The sequence below is a fragment of the Rhinoraja longicauda genome, chromosome 17, assembly GCF_053455715.1.
Source record: "Rhinoraja longicauda isolate Sanriku21f chromosome 17, sRhiLon1.1, whole genome shotgun sequence".
Classification (NCBI taxonomy): domain Eukaryota; kingdom Metazoa; phylum Chordata; class Chondrichthyes; order Rajiformes; family Arhynchobatidae; genus Rhinoraja; species Rhinoraja longicauda.
Genome location: NC_135969.1, coordinates 33,654,504 through 33,676,061, shown reverse-complemented (window position 1 = coordinate 33,676,061; position 21,558 = coordinate 33,654,504). Strand labels below are relative to the sequence as shown.

Genomic DNA, 21,558 nt, shown 5'->3' with positions numbered 1-21,558 from the left:
CCATATCCCTCCACGTCTTTCCTATCCATTATCTGTTTGTGGCTTTTAAATGTCACTATTGTACCTGCCTGTACCTCCGGCAGCACATTCCATGTACACACCACCCTCTGTGTGAAAAGGAAAGCCTCTCGGATGCCTTTTAATATCATTCTCCTCTCACCTTAAACCCGTCCTCCAGTGTAGAGGACAGACTGTGGCTATTCATCTTATCTATGGCACTCATAATAATAATAATAACACATTTTATTTATATAGCGCTTTTCATATACTCAAAGACGCTTTACAGAGATTTTGAGAACATAGGGAAATTAATAAATAGATAAATAAGTAAATAAATAAATGAACAGAGAAAGGAGACAGTAGGTGAGGTGACCTTCAGTGGTTGAAGGCAGTACTGAACAGGTGAGACTTCAGCGATGTTTTGAATGTGGTGAGTGTGGGGGAGTCTCTAACGGTTTGGGGTAGTGAGTTCCATAGGGTGGGAGCAGCGATGGAACCCCCAGGATCTGAGTTTAGTCCGGATGTGGGGGGATAGGAGATTGGCAGCGGCAGAGCGGAGGGTGCAGGTGGGAGTGTGCCTGTGGAGGAGGTCGGTCAGGTAGGATGGGGCCAGGTTATGGAGGGCTTTGTAGGTTATGAGGAGGATTTTGTACTGGATTCTCTGGGGGATGGGGAGCCAGTGGAGTTTATAAAGGACGGGGGTGATATGGTCACGGATCGAGGTGTGTGTGAGTAGACGGGCAGCGGAGTTTTGAATGTATTGAAGTTTATTGATGATTTTTGAGGGTGCGCCATAGAGGAGGCTGTTGCAGTAGTCCAGACGGGAGGTGATGAAGGCGTGGATGAGGGTTTCTGCAGCTGTGGAGGAGAGGGATGGACGGAGACGGGCAATGTTTTTGAGGTGGAAGAAGGCTGTCTTTGTGATGTGTTTGATGTGTTTGTCGAAGGAGAGGGTTTGATCAAGGATGATTCCAAGATTCCGGATGTGAGGTGAGGTGGATAATGGGAGACCATCAATGTTGAGGATGAAGTTTTGGGTGGATTTGGTGAGCATTTTTGGACCAATGATGATGATTATATACACCTAATCAATCATGATTATATACACCTCTGTCAGGTCACCCTTCAGTCTCCAAAGCTCCAGAGAGAAAAAGACCCAACTTTTCCAGTCGCCATTTCAATTGTGAGGAGAGACTGGATCAGCTTCATTTATTTTGTTTGGAGTAGAGAAGGCAGAGGGGGGACCTGATAAAGGTAAAGAAAATTATGAGGGGCAAGGGCAGGATAGCTAGTAGCAGAGGTTTCACAAACTAGAGGACATTAGGGAGATAGGTTTAAAGTGGACATGAGGATGAATTTTATAAGCCAGTTGATGGTTGAATCGGGAATGCATTGCCGGAGTGAGTAGTGGAACCACGTACTATCACAACAGTTGAGAAGAACCTAGATGAGTACTTAAATTGCCAAAGCATAGAAGGCTGTGGACCAAGCGATCAGGATTAGTGTAGATGTATAATTGCTGATTAGCAAACTCATGGTGGGCCAGAGTGCATGTTTCTGTGCAGTACAACTCTATGACTCCTTTTTATGGCTCCAAGTACTTAATGTTGGAAAAGCTTTATTGAATTACCACTAAAAACAATAAATACAAAAAGATTACAGGGAGGTTCTTTAAGCTTGCTGCCAAGCTGTCTGTTAGCCTTTTATAAAAACCACATCACAGCTATGGAAATTAAAATCAGATTATTTCCATGGTTTTTATCTGAAATGCAATGACAAAATTTACGACCAGTCAGGGTGGAGAATTATTCCCATATATTTTACCATGCCACTATGTAATTAAAAGTCACAAGTCACACATATAAAATTTTAAATACTGCACCCCTTTTGGAATTACGCAACAAAGCATTAAATAGAATCATAGAGTGCGGAAACAGGCCCATTGGCTGACTCATCAATGCCAAACGATACAGTATCTACATTAAAGACAGACTCAAAATGCTGGAGTTTTGGGTCGAGAACCATCTTCAGGCTAAGTCGGTCTGAAGAACCGGTTCTTCCAACTCCGTCAGAAGATGGGTCTCGACCCGAAACGTCACCTATTCCTTCTATCCAGAGATGTTGCCTGTCCTGCTGAGTGACTTCAGCATTTTGTGTCTATCTTCAGTTTAAACCAGCATCTCCAGTTCCTTCTTCCAACTGTATCCTATCTAATCACATTTGCCAGTACTTGGCCCATAACCCTTCTAAACCTTTTCGATGCAAGATTAGTCTTTATGAGGCAAGATAAGCTCAACATAAACACAAATCTGATCTGCATTTCTCAAATCAAATGGAATCTAGTCTGGATTTCAATATTGATAATCTATGGTGTCTCAGGTAGAAATAGGTAATGGAATGACGGCTGCTTGCAAACTATTATTACCTCTAACGGTTACATAGAGTCATACAGTGTGGAAACTGGCCATTCCGCCCAACTTTCCCATGGGGACCGGCATGCCCCATATACACTAGTCCCACCTGCCCATGTTTGGCCCATAACCCTTCTAAACCTGTCCAATGTCTCTTAAATATTATGATAGTAACTGCCTCAACTCTCTCCTCCAGCAGCTCGTTCCACATACCCACAACCCTTTGCATAAAAAAGTTACCCCTCGGGTTCCTATTAAATCTTTCTCCACTCACCTTAAACCTATGTCCTCTCGTTCTCGATTCCCCTACTCTGGCCATTTACCCGATCTAGTGCTGTCCTGTACACCTCTATATAAGATCACCCTTTATCCTCCTGCACTCCAAGGAATAAAGTCCCAGCCTGCTCAACCTCTCCCTGGAGCTCAGGCCCTCAAGTCCTGGCAACATTCTCGTAAATCCTTTCTGCACTTTTTCCAGCTTGCCAACATCTTTCCTATAACACGGTGACCATAATTTAACACAGTACTCTAAATGTGGCCTCGCAAATGTCATATAACTGTAACATAACCTCCCAACTGCTATACTCAATATTCTGACCGATGAAGGGCAATGTGTCAATAGCCTTCTTGACCACCCTGTCTACCTGTGATGCCACTTTCAAGGATCAATGTACCTGCTCTCCTAGATCACTCTGCTCTGTAACACTCCCCAGAGCCCTGCCATTCACTGTGTAGGTCCTGCCCATGTTAGACTGCCCAAATGCAACACCTCGCACTTCTTTGTATTAAATTCCATCAACCATTCATCAGCCCACTTGCCCAACCGATTAAGAACATGCTGCATTTTTTTATAACAATATTCACCATCTACAATACCACTCTCTGTAGTGTCATCTGCAAACTTGCAAATCATGCCTTGTACCTTCTCATCCAAATTGTTGATAAAGATGACAAACAGCAATGTTCCTAGCAGAAAAATCCGAGGCACGCCATTTGCCAGAGACCTCCAGTCCGAAAAGCAACCTTCACCCATATCCCTCTCCTTCCTTCCATTAACTCAGTTTTCTATCCATTGGATCCCATGTGATCTAACCTTCCAGAGCAGCCTACCATGTGGAACCTTGTCAAGGAGGTAGAGGGAGATGGTGGAAGGTTCCTTTTCCCTGTACTCAACGGTTGTTGTGCTTACTAGTTGTTTGCGGGTTGGACATGTAGGCAGTGCACTGTGGATAAGGGGAAGGGGGGTGAGGGGGGGTGATTATTAGGATTTTGCCTGATGTAGTCACCGATATTTAAATGTGTCCAATTGGTGGTGGAACAAGTCAATAAATAAAACAAGCCTCTTGAGGAGAAGAACTTCAGCAACACAAAGTACAAGCTCATCAGAATGGCAAGGAGAGGACGCAGTGCAAAGACAGGGAACATGTTGAAAATATTACTGATGGAATCCTCAACCTAACATCTTAAGCCACACTTCAATACGCTCCGACAAAACTGCTGAATGCCTGCATTTGTAGTTGGTCAACATTCAACAAATCATACGATCCAGTCTGTTTATTTCATGCAATTTTCTTTTTAAGTTTAAAATTACCAAGGCTTTTATTAATCAATTTTGCAACTGACACAACTGAAAATGAGAAACTGTCTCAAAAGTTTAGTTAACTAATTAATAGCAGCCATCGTATCCTTTCATGTAGCTTGCTGAGAAACTGCAAATTGAAAATACATGATGAAAAACTGTCCACAGAAAAACCTTGAAACCAACAACATGGATTATTGGAGGGAGCTAGGAGAAAGCATCAAATTAATGAAATTCCATTGGGTTTCTTGCACAGAAACAGCCCATTTTGTCCAACCAGTGATTATGCTCCCTGCGAATCTCTACTTCCATCCTACTTCATTATATCAATCGAAAGCAAAGTTAGTGCCAAAGGTACTTAGCAACGCAACAGGGGAAAACATGAAAGGAATTTCAGCTGACAGACCATGTAACAGGGAGGCTTGTGCACACAAACAGTTCATGCAAGAATAGATTAATGATCACCAAAATGCACCTTTCCATTAACACTTGAAGTTTAGGTTTATTATTGCCATTTGTACTGAGGTACAGTGAAAACCTTCGTTTTGCATGCTATCCATTCAAATCAGATTGACAATAAGTGTAGGAGCCATTTACGCTTAATTTAGTTACTGTCATTGTATGATGGCTATGTTTAATATTTCTAGTTTCTGTCTTTTTTGCATGCTTCTGGGTGTGATTTGATACGTAATGGGGAGTGTCTACATGGGAGGAGGCTAGTGTGGCGACTGAGATTGTGGGTCAGTTTAGTCTCGGAGGATGGAGAGAATACAGTTTTTTACCACGCTTGCGCCAGTCACACTCACGTCTGCCACACTCGCGCCAGTCACACTCACGTCTGCCACACTCGCGCCAGTCACACTCGTGCCAGCCATACTCACAAGGACCACACGGTAACGACTACACGATTTTTACTGTATTGTTTGAAGAAGAAACAGAGAGTGGTGAGTCTGTGGAATTCTCTGCCACAGAAGGTAGTTGAGGCCAGTTCATTGGCTATATTTAAGAGGGAGTTAGATGTGGCCCTTGTGGCTAAAGGGATCAGGGGGTATGGAGAGAAGGCAGGTACAGGTTACTGAGCTGGATGATCAGCCATGATCATATTGAATGGCGGTGCAGGCTCGAAGGGCTGAATGGCCTACTCCTGCACCTGTTTTCTATGTTTCTATGTTTCTATGATAAGAACAAAAAGTTATGAATTACTCGTTTGATTTGTGCTACTTTAATAAAGACCAATTAATCAAGAAACAGCGTTTGGAAGATTCGTTTTTGCTATGTCAGAGTGCAGTGTGTGCGTAAGTTATACCTCCATTCCATCCCCGAGAAGTAATGGCTATCAAAGTTGGACTTTGAGAAGGTATAGAAACTGCCATTGCAATAAGTAAATACAATTAAGCCAAACACAAGTACAATAGGTAGAGAACAAATGGAAAGATACAGACTGCAGAATATTACTCTCAGGATTGTAGCATAACAGTCCCAGAGACATAACCCCATGTCTACAATGAGGTAGATTGTAGAATTGAACTGGACCCTAGTTCATGGACACAGAATCCCCAGGGGCCTCGGCGGAAATAGCCTAAAGGAACCGATAAATAGGGTCATAAAGTCATAGAGTCTTACAGTGTGGAAACAGGCCCCTCGGCCCAACTTGTCCACACTAGCCAACATGTCCCATCTGCACTAGTCCCACCTGCCGATGTTTGGCCCATATCCCTCTAAACCTGTCCTATCCCTGTAACTGTCTAAATGTTTCTTAAACGTCGCAATAAAATCTGCCTCAACTACCTCCTCGGGCAACTACCTCCTCCATACACCCACCACCATTTGTGTGAAAAAGTTACATCTCAGGTTCTTATTAAATCTTCCCCCCCCCCCCTCACCTTAAACCTATGTCCTCTGGGTCTTGATTCTCCTACTCTGGGCAAGAGACTGAACACAATACTATAAATGGGTGTAACCCATCGCGCCAGGATACTTTCCCCTGTATCTCAATCTGCCAATTCCTGGTGCAGGAATACATAAGTTACATTGACAAGGCATGTGTGTAGCCATTCTGGAAACTAACCCCAATATTAGGGGTCCAATGTAATTCTTGATAGCTGAGAGTTGACATTATACTGACACCACTTGCCATTCTGTATTGAGAGATAATTTAATTCCATTTGGTTCAAATTAGCAACGGGTCTGTGGCAGCTTATTATAAAATAACCGTGCTATGTATTCTATAATAAGAAGTATGGAATATTTCAAACAGGAATACCTATTTTGGACAGATACATGGATATGAATGGTTTAGAGGGACACAAGTCATTCGGTCCAATCAGCCTGGGTGGTATCTCTATTCCGTACAAATCTCCTCTCATTGTGTGTACTTCATCTTAGCTAATCACCAGACCTTCTTTTCTTTTTCGTTTCTTCCAGTTCTTTTCTGAAGGTAGAAAGCCATTTCTTCCAACCACCTCTGCAGCAGCAACCCCCGCATTCTAAGCACCCCCTGAGTAAAGAGTTTATTTCCTCATCTTCTCATTATATTTACCAGTAACACTTTTGTTGATGGACTCCCATTTTGAATTTGCATATAACAGTAAACATTTTCTTCACATTCATCTTGTTCATATTTGTGAAGATCTCAATCCAAACTCCTCAAGCGAAGTATCAACCTCATTCATCACAGCCAATGGTTGTAAGCTCCTAGCTCTGGTGTAACTGTGGACTTTTTCTTGTATTCCAGTGCATTTAGGTTAGTTTATTGTCACGTGTGCCGAGGTACAGTGAAAAGCTTTTGTTGCGTGCCAACCAGTCAGCAGAAAGACAATACATGTTTACAAGCGATCCATTTACAATGTATAGCTGATACATGATAAGGGATAAGGGAATCTATGTCATGTTTACAGTTTGGAATGGCGGGACTGTCGTATGTTGAAAGACTGGAGCGACTGGGCTTGTATACACCGGAATTTAGAAGGATGAGAGGGGATCTTATCGAAACATATAAGATTATTAAGGGGTTGGACATGTTAGAGGCAGGAAACATGTTCCCAATGTTGGGGGAGTCCAGAACCAGGGGCCACAGTTTAAGAATAAGGGGTAGGCTATTTAGAACGGAGATGAGGAAAAACCTTTTCAGTTGTAAATCTGTGGAATTCTTTGTCTCAGAAGGCAGTGGAGGCCAATTCTCTGAATGCATTCAAGAGAGAGCTAGATAGAGCTCTTAAGGATAGCGGAGTCAGGGGGTATGGGGAGAAGGCAGGAACGGGGTACTGATTGAGAATGATCAGCCATGATCACATTGAATGGTGGTGCTGGCTCGAAGAGCCGAATGGCCTACTCCTGCACCTATTGTCTATTGTCTCTCCATGGTACTCCACATTTTGAATCCTAAATGTGGGCAAGGATACAGACTGCAGGTGAGATACCTAAGACAGGTGTTCATATGGTAGAGTTTAGCAATTCACCCTCATCTATTCACTCAACCGATAAAGGAAGGTTGGCTCTATGGAATCATGCTGGTAGGCCAGGAATAGGCTGGCAGCCTGATCCAGACCTGCTTCAATAGTATCTCATGGCTTTTGTGGACTGAAATAGTATTCAAGGCTGGCATAGTAGCAAAGTGATAGAGCTACTGCCTCACAGCGCCAGAGTCCTGGGTTCGATCCTGACTATGGGTGCTGTCAATGTGGGGTTTGTGACTACATGGGTTTTCTAAAGTGCTTCAGTTTCCCCCCACCTTCCAAAGACATGCAGGTTTGTCGGTTAATTGGCTTTTGTAAATTGCAGAAGTGTTAGGATGTGAAAGTGGGATAACATAGAATTAGTGTACTGGTGATTGATGGTCAGCATGGATTCGGTGGGCTCAAGGGCCTGTGTACACACTGTATCTCTAAACTGAAGAGTTAAAAAGAATCCTTTCAGTAACAAACTAGCATTGATTTTGTGATTATTATTCTGATAGCTGCTCATTTATGTCCCATTTATATTCTCCCTATTCAAATGTTTGAAAGAGAAATTGTTCCACAATTTTGGTGTTTTGGGAAAATATGATTTGGTGCTATAAGAAAATAACTGCAGATGCTGGTACAAATCGATTTATTCACAAAATGCTGGAGTAACTCAGCAGGTCAGGCAGCATCTCGGGAGAGAAGGAATGGGTGACGTTTCGGGTCGAGACCCTTCTTCAGACTGAAGGATCCATCAGGACATAAGGATAACAACTAAAAAATGGGGTAGATACACCCTGATGAGATGTCGTCGGCAAAGAGTGGTTTGATCGCTCTTGCAAAAGCAATTACTAGCAATTACTTGCACTAAATTATCATGAATTATTATTATTATTATTATTTTTATTGTAGGTCTGCTGCAGAAAATACCTCAACTTTCCCCTTGCCAATAGCATCGTTGCTGAAAAATATCATCAGCAGTCACACTGTCACCATTCATCCATGGTCTAAGTGGAGGCTCATTCTGCAGAATAATCATTTTTTACATTTGCAGTGATGACAGGCAATCCTGTAAACTCTGAAGGTGAAAATGTTTCAAGCAAAAGAGTGCTGGTATCACTTTCAGCAAATTTCTCGGGATTGAAAAAATCTTGTCGCCTGCGTATGTTGATGTTGGCAAAAAGTCAGCAATACAATACTACCATGTCAGACTTACAACTGATGTCAGACTTACAAAACTTCTTTAACTTTTTATTAGTCAGAAGAAATGTTGATTTTTTTTCTGATTGCACAATTCGCTCTTAATATTAATTCGGTCATGAATTTAAAAAACCACAAAAGTGAATACTTTTATAATTTTCTCATACTTGAACACTAAAATCAGTATTTTAAATACCTGCTCATGCTGTTGCTTGATAACACCAATGGGTAACATTTGTATAATTCTCTTGATTGCTTAAAGCGAATTTATTTTGCCACACCACCTTTTCTGCTAATATGAAAAATGACACTCAATTGGTGACCCTTTAGTGCCTTTCACTTATGTTAATGTTCAAAGCTAAAAAATGTGGAATTTATTGCTCAACATGGCAGTCTTGAAAAAATGTTTACAAAGCTCTTTAACCTCTCAACCTCTCCAGAAATACATTTAAACGTAACTCACACAGGGATCAGCGAAATACTCCTCCTATACAGTGGTGAAGGTAAAGTATTGTGACTGTAAATGGAGTTCATTTATACCAAGAATTGGATGTTAATCAAGCTTTAAAGAAACTGAAGTGTGACCAGAGAAAAGGGTGTCATAGTGAATGGTTTCTGTGTTGAAAACCATATTATGGTGAACTGCTAATTAGAACATTTCACTTGGAATTTTAAATAATGAAGCTACTGTTTGCCGCTGAGATAAACTATAGACAACAGTGTTAAGTAATGCCGTTAATTGTGCTGCTTGTTTTATCAATAAGCCTGACTACTCATTAATATAGTAAATCCTGATACAAGACACTGTGATACGGTACAATAAATCAAACCGGTAGAACTATTTGACCAAAATAATAACTTATCCTTGAATACTATTTTGCGTCCTTTATGTTCATTATGCGTTCTTTTCAATATGTAGTTATAATGATATTGCAACTTCTAGATTTCAGCGCCCGGTGCGGCTCGGCCGCGGGGACTTCCATCCCCTTGCGGGTCGGTCGGGGATGAGCTGTCTGTCCGTGGGCGTGGGGAAGAGAGCGGAAGTTTTGTTGCCTCCATCACAGTGAGGGGGTGTTTGGAGTCACGTGATGGATGTTTGTGTTGGGGTCATGTGTCTTGTGTTCTTTTTTTTTGTGTGACTGTTGGAAATGTAATTTTGTTCGGTACCTCGGTACCGAATGACAAATAAAGCTCTGTATTCTGTATTCTCAGGAGATTTGTCCCAATTATATTTTAACACAATGGCAATAGTTAACCGTTTGCCGCTGATCATTATTATGAATTATTGTGCAGCAGATACACTTCAGAAGACAACTAATAAACCTGGTTCAAAAGTCTGATTTATTCCCAATCTTGTGGTCTACAGTCTCCATTATTTCAACAAGCGCATTACTTCCATAAATAATTACATTTTCTCATTGCATTTTCCTAAGAGCGATGTTTCAGTGTAATAGTTTGTCCTATTTTTAGTCTTGTCACTCAGTTTGTCTGGCCTTTTCTACTTATGATACTCATTCTTTGCATCTTTCAGGTATTGAGTAAGATTGTTCTCAGCTTTAAAATGTACACAGTTGAAGTTTGGCTCCATTTTGGTGTCCATTTAGGTGGATGTGGAAACCAGTAACAAAGAAAGTATTTCAGCTGCAAGCTTTGATATGAAACAAAGCCCAGACGATGACACATCACAGCGGACCAACAATCCTTCCTCAATGTTTCTCCTCTTTGGGAATCATAACTTGGTATCTGTCCTCATAATTACATTCAGCCCATAACTGGTCGACACTGTGCCTGGTCACCATCTGAAATTAAATCAGATCATTTGCAATCCTGATCTCATATCTGGCTCCATAATGAGCTTCAGACCATATTATCGATGTCTTTGTTAGGATCACCCACTTCTACCTCCGTAACGTTGCCTGACTTCACTCCTGCCTCAACTCATCTTTAACTCAAACTCTCAACAGGCTTTTTCAATGTCGTTGAAGTTCCCACCTTCTCCACATTAATATAGTAATATATTCCTTTATTCGTCCCTTACCGGGGAAATTGACAGTGTTACAGCAGCAAAGTGGATAGCAAGAGAGCAAGAGATCATTCATTATAAATAAATAAATAAACATTATTACAAACCTGAGGTAGTATACCACACTGGTACATGATCTTAACTTTCCCCAAATCCTGTTCATCTATCAGCTTATTCTTACCAACACTGATGTGCTAATCTTACACCTTTTATCCTTACTTTTAATTCCTTCCATAGTCACATCCTTGCTTCCTCTATAATATCCACCAGCCTTGCACTATATCTGGGCCTTATCTTATTGCACCTTCTTGATCATTCCTCAACATGATCAGTTCACTAATACCAGATGTGGCTTATATTCCAAGGCCCGAAATGCTGGACTTACCTTTTCTAAACCTTTGTGCTTTTCTAATTACTTTTCCTTCTTCAAAATTCTTTCTAAACTTGGCCTACTATCTTCTGATGTGGCTTGGTAGCAATTTTGATGGCGGTCCTCTGAAATATCCTGGGGTGTGTTTTGCTCTGCTACCAGTACTACATCATTGGAGGTCGGTGCTTCGGCCGATGATGGCGCCGACCAACGGACGAGACGGACACGTGAAATGGGGCATTGGCAGCGGCGAGGCCTCGGCGGCAGCAGTGAGATCTCGCGGCGATGCAGCCTCAGCCGTGAGGGGGGGGAGGAACAATGGACAATGGGGACCCGGTGTGAGGGAACCACTGTGGTGGGGAGGGGGTGAACAAAAGGAGGAGCAGGCGTACTTTGCAACTTTGTCAGCACCGTAGGTGGCCGCTATTTGTGTACATTGGGTATGCAAACAAAGAATTTCACTGTGCCTGTCGCATATGACAGTAAAGTATTCCATTCCATTCATTGGAAATGGTCATTACTCCAGGGCAGATTTCAGACATCTCTGCATCTACTTTGCTACTTAGCCAACTTGATAAACCATTCAGAAATGTTCACTCCATTTCACTTTCCACAGATTTGCTGAGCATTACTGTCATATGTTTCTTTTCCATTCCACATTTTTGAAAATTATTGCACATCAAAAATAAGTAACAACATAAAAATACCTTTAAAGATATTAATTTTCCATTTTCATATAAAAAGTCAAAAACTAATAAATTGAGATGCCGCACCGAGATAACCTGAGGCTATTAGTTTGAAGAAGGGTCCCGACCTGAAACGTCATGTATCCATGTTCTCCAGAGAGGCTGCCTGACTCACTGATTTACTCCAGCACTATGTATCTTTGGGCATTATATATAACTCTTTGGGCATTTGAAATATTCTGACCCTGACTCACATCTACACAGATAGTTAAGACACTTTCCCAATTCCTGTAAGGCATCTGACACAATTTTATGATATTTTATTGATTTAAGAGGAAGTTTAAAGTCACGTGAAGAAGGATTTCCTCAGATTATATTTTAGAACCATGAGCAAAAATATCTGTGTCACTGGAGATAGGTTTTCTCTGTCGAAGCAAGCAACTGCAGATGCCGGTTTACAATGGACACAAAGTAACTCAGCAGGCCAGGCAGCATCTCAATACACAATAGACAATAGGTGCAGGAGGAGGCCATTCGGCCCTTCGAGCCAGCACCGCCATTCAATGTGATCATGGCTGATTATTCTCAATCAGTACCCCGTTCCTGCCTTCTCCCTATACCCCCTGACTCCGCTATCCTTAAGAGCTCTATCCAGCTCTCTCTTGAATGCATTCAGAGAATTGGCCTCCACTGCCTTCTGAGGCAGAGAATTCCACAGATTCACAACTCTGACTGAAAAAGTTTTTCCTCATCTCAGTTCTAAATGGCCTACCCCTTATTCTTAAACTGTGGCCCCTTGTTCTGGACTCCCCCAACATTGGGAACATGTTTCCTGCCTCTAACGTGTCCAACACCTTAATAATCTTATACGTTTCGATAAGATCTCCTCTCATCCTTCTAAATTCCAGTGTATACAAGCCTAGTCGCTCCAGTCTTTCAACATATGATAGTCCCGCCATTCCGGGAATTAACCTAGTAAACCTACGCTGCACGCCCTCAATAGCAACATCTCTGTAGAAGATGGATAGGTGGTGTTTCGGGTCGGGATCCTTCTTCAGATTGTCTCTGCCCATCTCTTGTAGAGGAATCCTGGACCACGCTGGCATAATTTGTACATTTCAGAATTTGAGGGCGTGCTCAGAAATCATATTCTGATACTTACGGGCTTCTTCTGTCCTTGCTTTTTCAGATGGCAAGCTTGGTTCCCCGATGCCAATGCTGTTGCTAGCTACAACTCGGAATTCATATTCCACCCATGGACTCAGGTCGATCACAGTCGCTGTTACGGCATCACCACCAATGACGTCAGGAACTGCAAGGAGACGTTTATGATGTTAACTTCAACATATAATATCCGATCCATTTATAGAAAGGCCACAAACAGGAAAATCTTTTCCTAATTAATGCTGAAGAATCGTATCACAAATTTTAATTTTTTTTTTTTTAATGATCACAGCCGACTGCTGTAATCACAGGATCAACATTATAAATATTATCACGCAGAGAAACCAAGTGTTACACTTTATTCAAAAACATCCCGCAATGACAATGCACTGCTTATATAAATGCAGTCTTTTCTAAGTGTCATCTACAGTGGTGTGATGCATTCCTATCTGCTGCTGCATGTTGGTTATTTTGGCCTTTTGTTGGTTATGTTGGCATGTTGGCCTTTTAAATTTGGTGCTCTTAAGTTGGGTGTGGTCTCGGGAAAATAACTTTCATTTAAAAGGCAAAGGAGATTAAATGAAGAGATAATACTAAGTGACAGTGTTGAATGAAATTCTCCTCCAAAAGTAGCAGCTGACAAGAAACACGGTCAAAACTAAAAGAGAAACTGCTCAAGTGCACATGATACGACAGATCAGTGGCAGAATCAGATCTTCCCCACAAATTAATTCAGGAGCTGCGAGCAGATGCCAAAATACTATCATCTCTTCTTATCAACACGGGTATGTGAAGCATTAGCATTCAGTCCCTTGTGAGCCCATATCTGATGCTAATTACGAGCTGATTCAGTGAACCGCAATTGCAAGCAAGATTGTTAAAGACAACAGAAGTGCAACAGAAGACACAGAGTACTGGAGTAGCTCAGCGGGTCAGGCAGCTTCTCAGGAGAACATGGATTTCAGGTGGGGATTTCAGACTGATTGGGTTTGGGGGGATGGGGGGGAGGGGTGGGAGGTGGATGAGAGGAGAGGCTGGCCAAAACATAGCAGGTTATCGATCAGTTTTAGTCTGAAGAAGGGTCTCAAACCGAAACGTCTCCCATTCCTTCTATCCAGAGATGCTGCCTGTCCCGCTGAGTTACTCCAGCATTTTGTGATTTTCTTAGGTTATAGATCAATCCAGGTGGAAAAGGTTATTTGATAGGAAGATGGTTGGACAAAGGCCAGAGACGAAAAGGTGTGAGACTAAAGGATTGAAAAGTTGTGAATTGTAAAGCAAGAGGGAGGAACATGGGTGGAAGGGGATGGGAGAAATATGTGCAAGTCCAGGTGGGGCACAGAGAAGATTTGGGGGGGGGGGGTGTAAGTGCAACAATTAGCATACATTCAAACAGTTAGAATGGAACAAGGGATTACATCAATGATCCTGTGCGACATTATTTTTATTCATGTTAACTTAATAAAAAATAAGCTCTATTTTTATGGATCTATGGATTAACAGCTGTATAGAAAATATAAAGAAACATTTGGAGTCCAGGTTTGGTGTGGCTGCCAGCACAGCAGGAGGAATGGATATTAACACTACAGGGATTCCAATGTCCTTTTCCTACATTAAATACTTGCTTGCTAACTTAAAAGTCTTTAACTTCTTCAATTGTCTCTTTTTAAAACCTTGCAGTGAAATTGCGAGCTGACAGATAGAGTTCTAGAATGATGTGGCACGGAAATAGGCCCTTCAGCTCAACTCATCTATGCCAACCAAAATGCCTCATCTAAGCTAGTCCCATTTGTCCACATTTGGCCCATATCCCTCTCAACCTTTCTTATTCATTTTCCTATTATAAGGTCATAAGGAATAGGAGTAGAATTAGGCCGTTCGGCCCATCAAGTCTACTCCGTCATTCAATCATGGCTGATCTATCTCTCCCTCCTAACCCCAAATGTCTTTAAAAAGTTGTCTTTGTACCTGCCTGTAATGTAAGGGTTAAACAGGCCTTGTAGCTAAAATGGCTGTATCAATGCAGGTGCACTTAGAAAAACAATTAGGAGCTTAAGAAAATGCTTCAGCTCACTCAAAAGATCCAGTAAAACACAAGGCCACCTGCAAGAACACCAAGTAAGTTGATAAGATAAACTTTTCTTTCTCAGAGACATCCGATACAAGTTGCAACACCACTTTCATAGAACAATGGGCTTGTGCTCTTAGATCCCTTTGTCTACAACATAAGGCCGTACCAGTCATTATGAAGGTCCTGTCCTGGTTTGACGTCACAAAATACACCACCTCAAACTTATCTGCATTAAACTCCATTCGCCATTCCTTGGCCCGCTTGCCCAGCTGATCAAAATCCCGTTATGATTCTCAATATCCATCTTTACTCTCTATGATACCACCTACTTAAGCACCATCTGCAAACTTACTAATCATGCCTTGTACATTCTCATCCAAATCATAGATATAGATGGCAAAAAGCAATGGGCTCAGCACTGACACCTGAAGCACACCATGATTCACAGGCCTCCAGTCCAAAAAACAACCTTCCACCGCCACACTCTATTTCCTATTAGGAAGCCAATTCTGTATCCAGTTTGCTCTTCCTGGATTCCTGTGATGAAAATGCTATTTTCTGTGCATCATAACAATTTATTTGGAAAAGTATTACATTGACCCATAGCTCAATGAAGGAAATTGATCTATCTGTTCTCAAAAACATAAATGCAAACACTTGCTATACCAGTCACAGCAGTGAAAGGTTTTCAACATTTTCTTTTGCACCCTGAGATACACCCAACATGGGTGGAGGAGGTAACTAACTCAGCTGGTTAAAGAATTACACCACTTTAGTCACAAGTATTAATTTTCTTTCCAGGGATGAGCTGCTGATCTAAATAGATTAGACATCAAGGCAGCAGGAAAAGTATATATTAAGGAGACTTATGAGGGGATTTATGAGACTGGGTTAATATCCGATTGTGAATCTGCAGGACATAATCTGAAGACATTTTAGTATAATATAAAATTTAAACCAGGAAAATATGTTGTGCAAAAATCTTATCCCAGGGTTTTTTTCTCCATGCAAGCCCCCTCTCATCCTGTTTCATCTCATGTGTCCTTTCCTTCTGTTCTCTCTCGTGCAGTACTCAACTTCCTTTGAAAGGCCAATGTTATTTCCCTGAACTATTCTCTCACTACTCTAAATATATAAGTTTATCCCGAGTTCTTGGTTGGAATACCTGAGTACCTTCCAGATATAATTCTGGGAGGATATTCCATGCATAGATTTTTTTCTTTGTTCTCCGACCAAAATTGTTGATTCTCTGTGGGAAATAGGCCCAGAAGAGCGGGCCTATGAGCGAGCCCACCCTCCTGTGAAAATCTCTCCAATGTATTTAATGAACTGTTGGTCTGCAAGCAACGTCAAATTGTGTCCTTCGCCAGTTCCCACAAATGGGAATTTCTGATGTGCAGAGGAGGGAGGTTGAGAGGAAAAGAGAAATAAGTGGGAGACCAGGTGGGGCACATGGGAGGAAAGGGGCGGGGATTTGTGGGAGAAAGGGGGGGGGGGAATTTGTGAGAGATTGACTAAAATTGGAGAACTTAATGTTCATATTTAGTAAGAAGGGACTGCAAATGGCAGTGAATACCTAAGAGAGACCCAATGCTGGAGAAACTCGGTGGGTCAGGCAGCTTTGCTGGAGAAAAAGGATGGGTGATGTTTCGGGTCTGACTGGTTCATACTGTTGGGTTGTTAGCTACTCAAGAGGAATATGAGGTGCTGTTCCTCCAGATTTGCATGTGGCTTCACTCTGGCAATGGAGGAAGTCCAGACAGAAAGGTCAGTTTGGGAATGGGAAGGAAATTTAAAATGGTTAGCAACGAGAGATCCAGTAGGCCTTGGTAACAGGTAGACGAACAGGAAAAGTTTGGAGCGATATGGGCCAAACCATGGCAGATGGGACTATTGTCTGAAGAAGAGTCTTGACCCGAAATGTCACCCATTCCTTCTCTCCAGAGATGCTGTTAGTCCCACTGAGTTACTCCAGCATTTTGTGTCTATCTTTGATTTAAACCAGCATCTGCAATTCTTTCCAACACATATTGTAGATGGGACCTTGGTTGACATGGGTAAGTTAGGCCGATGGGCCTATTTCTGTGCCATATGACTATGATTCTGATCTCTGATCATTAGAGATTCAGAAATGGTGGAAAAAGCCTTCTGACAGCATGGGGTTGGCAGGGTGCTAGGAGCCAGGTGGCCAATGAGAGGGGAATACAATGTGTGAGTCCAGGTTGAGAATGATCCAGTTCCTTAAACCTATCACCGACAAAGGAGATTTAAATTTCTCTTTAAACATATAATCATATCTATATTCAGATGGTTGAATTAATATAATGCTTCAGAGCAACTGAGACTTCAATGTAGTAACATTTGTACTGGGAATATCACATGAAAATTAACAACAGAATATTTGTCCTTTTTTAAAAAGTGATGACCTGGATTAGCAGGAGATCTGTGACTGATGGGCATGACAAATGATTGATTGAAAGATACCCATGGAATGGGCCCTGAGGCCCACCGAGTTTCATGCTGACCTTCAATCACCCGTTCATTAGTTCTGTGTTATCCACTCCCTACACAGGAGGGGAAATTTACAGTGGCCAATTAACCTACAAACCCGCATGTCTTTCGATGTGGGAGGAAACTAGAGCACCCGGAGGGTACCCACGTGGTCACCGGGAGAACGTACAAACTCCACACAGGGAACGCCCAAGGGCAGGATTCAGCCTGGGTCTCTGGCACTGTGAGGCAGCAGCTCCATCAGTTTGAAAAGAATCAACATTTCGAAATCATTCCTCACATAATAATGAAGGATAAATATTTTATCATATTGTGCATCTATAATTAAAAAATCAAAAGTTAATGGCAAAACAGGCATGCAATGTCAGAGAAAGCAACTTTTCATCTTGACTTTTCTTGCATTATACTGCAGCATTTACCTGTTTTGAGAGCTTGCCAACCCACCGAAAAGGGAGTCCTTGCCTGCACAGTGTACATTGAGATTGGGCTGTGGTTGTCAATACCGGGACTCCAAGAGAGTTGAGCTGTGGTTTCTGTGATCTCCTCCATTATCACACCCCCTGGCGGACCTGGTGGAACTGTGTGAAGGACAAGCAACACGTGAGAGGAAGTCATATGATGGATAACAGGACATCAATTGTTTAAAGCAAAGCACATTAGGTAAAAAACACATCTTTGTTAACAGCAGACTGCAGGAGACTGAGGGTTTGGATAAGAAACAGCTGCTTTGATTTTTCCAGACAAAAGAGAAAAAAACTTTAAGCTACAGGAACAATGAAGGGTAAATCTAACCAGATGTGGGGTGAACTGCCTTTTGATCTTATTACAGACTTTAAAAAACATTATTTTCTGCACAGCAATGTGCATAAATAATAAAAATCAGATGTTTCGCTTAAATTTGTTTTGGCTGGTATGTGAGGTGGTTATATCAATGTTGAAAGCATCTAAATCACATAGTTCATCCAACAGTGCATGCCATTAAACCCAGGATTAGGAAAATGTAAGAGGGGAAATTTTGTACAGCATGCACATCAAATCTATTAAAGGCCAAAGCCAAACATTGCACATGCACAATGGAGGCAGTGCGGTGTAACTGCAACATTGACAGAAAGAATAACTCCACCAAGAAGGTGCAATAGGATCCAATGCATATTAAAAGTATAACTGATATCTAAAGGAAAATATCTAACCCTCTTTATCTTTTTCTCACACGTTAGAAGGATATGATTTCTGCGGTATTACATTTAATTAACAGAACTATTGGATGCATAAAGGGGGGTGGAAATTAAGTGATCTTGGCAAAAATGGGAGTCTCATTGGCCTTTCATTGTCCTCAGTTTTATCCTCTTGAATAAGTTATTTTGTTTACCAAAAAAATGTGCAAATTAAAGGGTAGGAATGAGTTCCTGTAAAAAGACAGGCTTCAAGAAATGATAGCTTTGCAAAATACAACATGAAACAAATAGGTGAGTTCAGTACCTCAGCTCAGATATTACTTTGCTTCTGCAAAATTATATTTCTTTAATTACACTCAATTAAGTCATAGGAATATCTACCAAACCAAGATCTCAACAAATAATAAACCACAGTAATTCCCAGCCAATGCTGGCTCAATATAATTTTATCTCCTCTCTTATTCAAACAATGATTTAAAGGGTACATTTTACATTTGAGTGGATGTATACAGCACACAAGCAGTAAATCTCTTGGAAGAACAGCTGTGGTTATGAACAGACCACAAGAAACAAAGTGATTACATTATAAATATATATTGAACATATTTAGACAAAAATCCATTGAAGTGTTACTTCATATATAATCCAGCCTTCAAGACTGCAAACTTGAAACCTTGAGGAAGACAAAAGAATGAAAGCAAAAGACTAATGCAGAAAAATGTTTAAACGATTACTATTAAAGGCGAGGCAGAAAATTTGAATAAAAACAATTGGATGGAAAGGAGAAATCCAAAGAAATTTACATCCTTGTAGCGAATCATTCCCCGCACATATCTTTATTAATCTTTTGGCAACCTGCTCTGATACTGTTATATGCAGGACTTGTTCTTACTACAAAGAAGCGGTAGAATACAGTTGATTCGCGTCTTAATTTTGTGTGCTAGGCAAGTGGATGCAAGGAACCTAGGCAAGTAGATGCCGTAAAACCAAATGGCTTTCTGCGCAAGGTCTATGATTCTTTGACCATTGTAAATATAGAACCCGGGTCTTCAGATTATTCGGATCTCGCAAAAGACAAAGCATGCGTACCCTGCAAAATGAGCCTATTTCCTTATTCAATTCAATTCAATGATACTTTATTGTCACAATGAATTTCACTCTACATCGGTCCACGTAACAAATAAAGTACCATGCCATGCATGTGCACTAGGTACAGTGAAATTATTTTTTTCTTTGAGGTCTTGACACTGCAGACCTCACCCAGGCTGTACACAAAGAGTCTCTACGTTTCTGGTGCCGCCAAAGTTACAAAAAGTTAATTGAACAGTCTATATTTCCTCGCAGCGACGGACTAGTCCTGCCGCCGCACGAGGCAGTAGATGACCCCCCTGCTGGACCCCTTCATTCTCGGCCGCCCCCTGCTGGACCCCCCTTCATTCTCGGCCGCCCCCTGCTGGGTTCCCCTTCATTATTGGCCGCCCCCTGTCTGTCCCCCTTCATTCTTGGCCGCCCCCTGCTGGACACCCCTTCATTCTCGGCCGCCCCCTGTGGGTCCCCCTTCATTCTCGGCCGCCCCCTGTCTGTCCCCTTCATTCTCGGCCGCCCCCTGCTGTCCCCCTTCATTCTCGGCCGCCCCCTGTCTGTCCCCCTTCATTCTTGGCCTCCCCCTGTCTGTCCCCCTTCATTCTCGGCCGCCCCCTGCTGGGTTCCCCTTCATTCTCGGCCGCCCCCTGTCTGTCCCCCTTCATTCTCGGCCGCCCCCTGCTGGGTTCCCCTTCATTCTCAGCCGCCCCCTGCTGGACCCCCCTTCATTCTCGGCCGCCCCCTGCTGGGTTCCTCTTCATTCTCGGCGGCACAATGTCATAAAGGTTTTTATTTGTCATGTATTAGTAGTTGCCATCTTTTTCCTCAAAAACTCCTTGAAAGCTTTTAGAAACAGGAATATCGCCTCATTTACCTTCAGAACCCTGATCCCATTGTGCAAATGTCAATGATTAGCACAGTTTGAAATTAGCCATTTTTTTAAACTGAAGCACAACAAATAATCAAATCAGTGCAGGTTTGAGGAAACACGAATATATTAATTTCATGCTTCATCTCACTCACTATTTTCATAAAATCACATTTAATTTCAGTTTGTTTATCTTAAAAGTAATGCACTAACAGACATCTAATGGTAATGGGTTATATTGTTAAATCTATAAATTTGAATACGTAGTCGTCAATAGCAAGCTGCATTATTTGATTCTTTGTTCGGTAAATATTTCAGCATGGCCTCCTTTCTGGATAGATTTGATGATAGTGCATTTACATTCTTCATTCTTCACCTTGTTTATTTGTACAAATCAAAATGGGAGAATGGAACTTAAATAGCTCAGGTACATTCAGAGATTAGCACACATACTGAACCACAAATTGAAACATACTATCGTAAATCGTACAATATATCATACATTACTATCGTATTGTAAATTTCCCCGGTGTGGGACAAATAAAGGAATATATTATTAAATTGTAATGTTTATATATTATATTTGAATTCATAAAAAAATCTTCAAACAAATCAATTTGAATCTTTAAGTCTTTTCTTCCATTTTGCATGAAAATAGCTCATGGTGGATACTTCGGTTGCTTAGTCTCCTTATTTTTAATTCATTATATGGGAAGTTATCCAAGAACAGTGAGGATGCAGGCTCCAATTCAAAAGAATGACAACAAGAAAGTTATTTCCAGATAAGAACAAAGTATCAGATTCTCATTGCCCTTCAACGTGAATGATCACGAATGAACCACGTGCAAGCTAAAGCAATGCAAAAGCAATCAGTGGGCAACAAACATCCTCCATGCTAATTTGCAATGTTGGTCCCCTGCAAAATGCATTCTCAGCCCCTTATGGCACTCACTATGCACTTGTGACAGTGCAGCCAA

At 41.6% G+C, this 21,558-nt stretch overlaps 1 protein-coding gene across 6 annotated transcripts in view; it reads right to left on the bottom strand.

The window, feature by feature from the left end:
* Positions 1 to 21,558, bottom strand: part of LOC144601918 (contactin-4-like) — a 1,542,817-nt gene that overhangs the window by 53,889 nt on the left and 1,467,370 nt on the right. For all 6 annotated transcript variants that reach the window (XM_078414484.1, XM_078414490.1, XM_078414489.1 and 3 more), the window contains 2 exons: positions 17,875 to 18,033; positions 12,872 to 13,021 (listed from right to left, as the gene is read on the bottom strand). In XM_078414484.1, the coding sequence (XP_078270610.1) occupies positions 12,872 to 13,021; positions 17,875 to 18,033 (309 nt within the window). The remainder of the gene's footprint in view (positions 1 to 12,871; positions 13,022 to 17,874; positions 18,034 to 21,558) is intronic.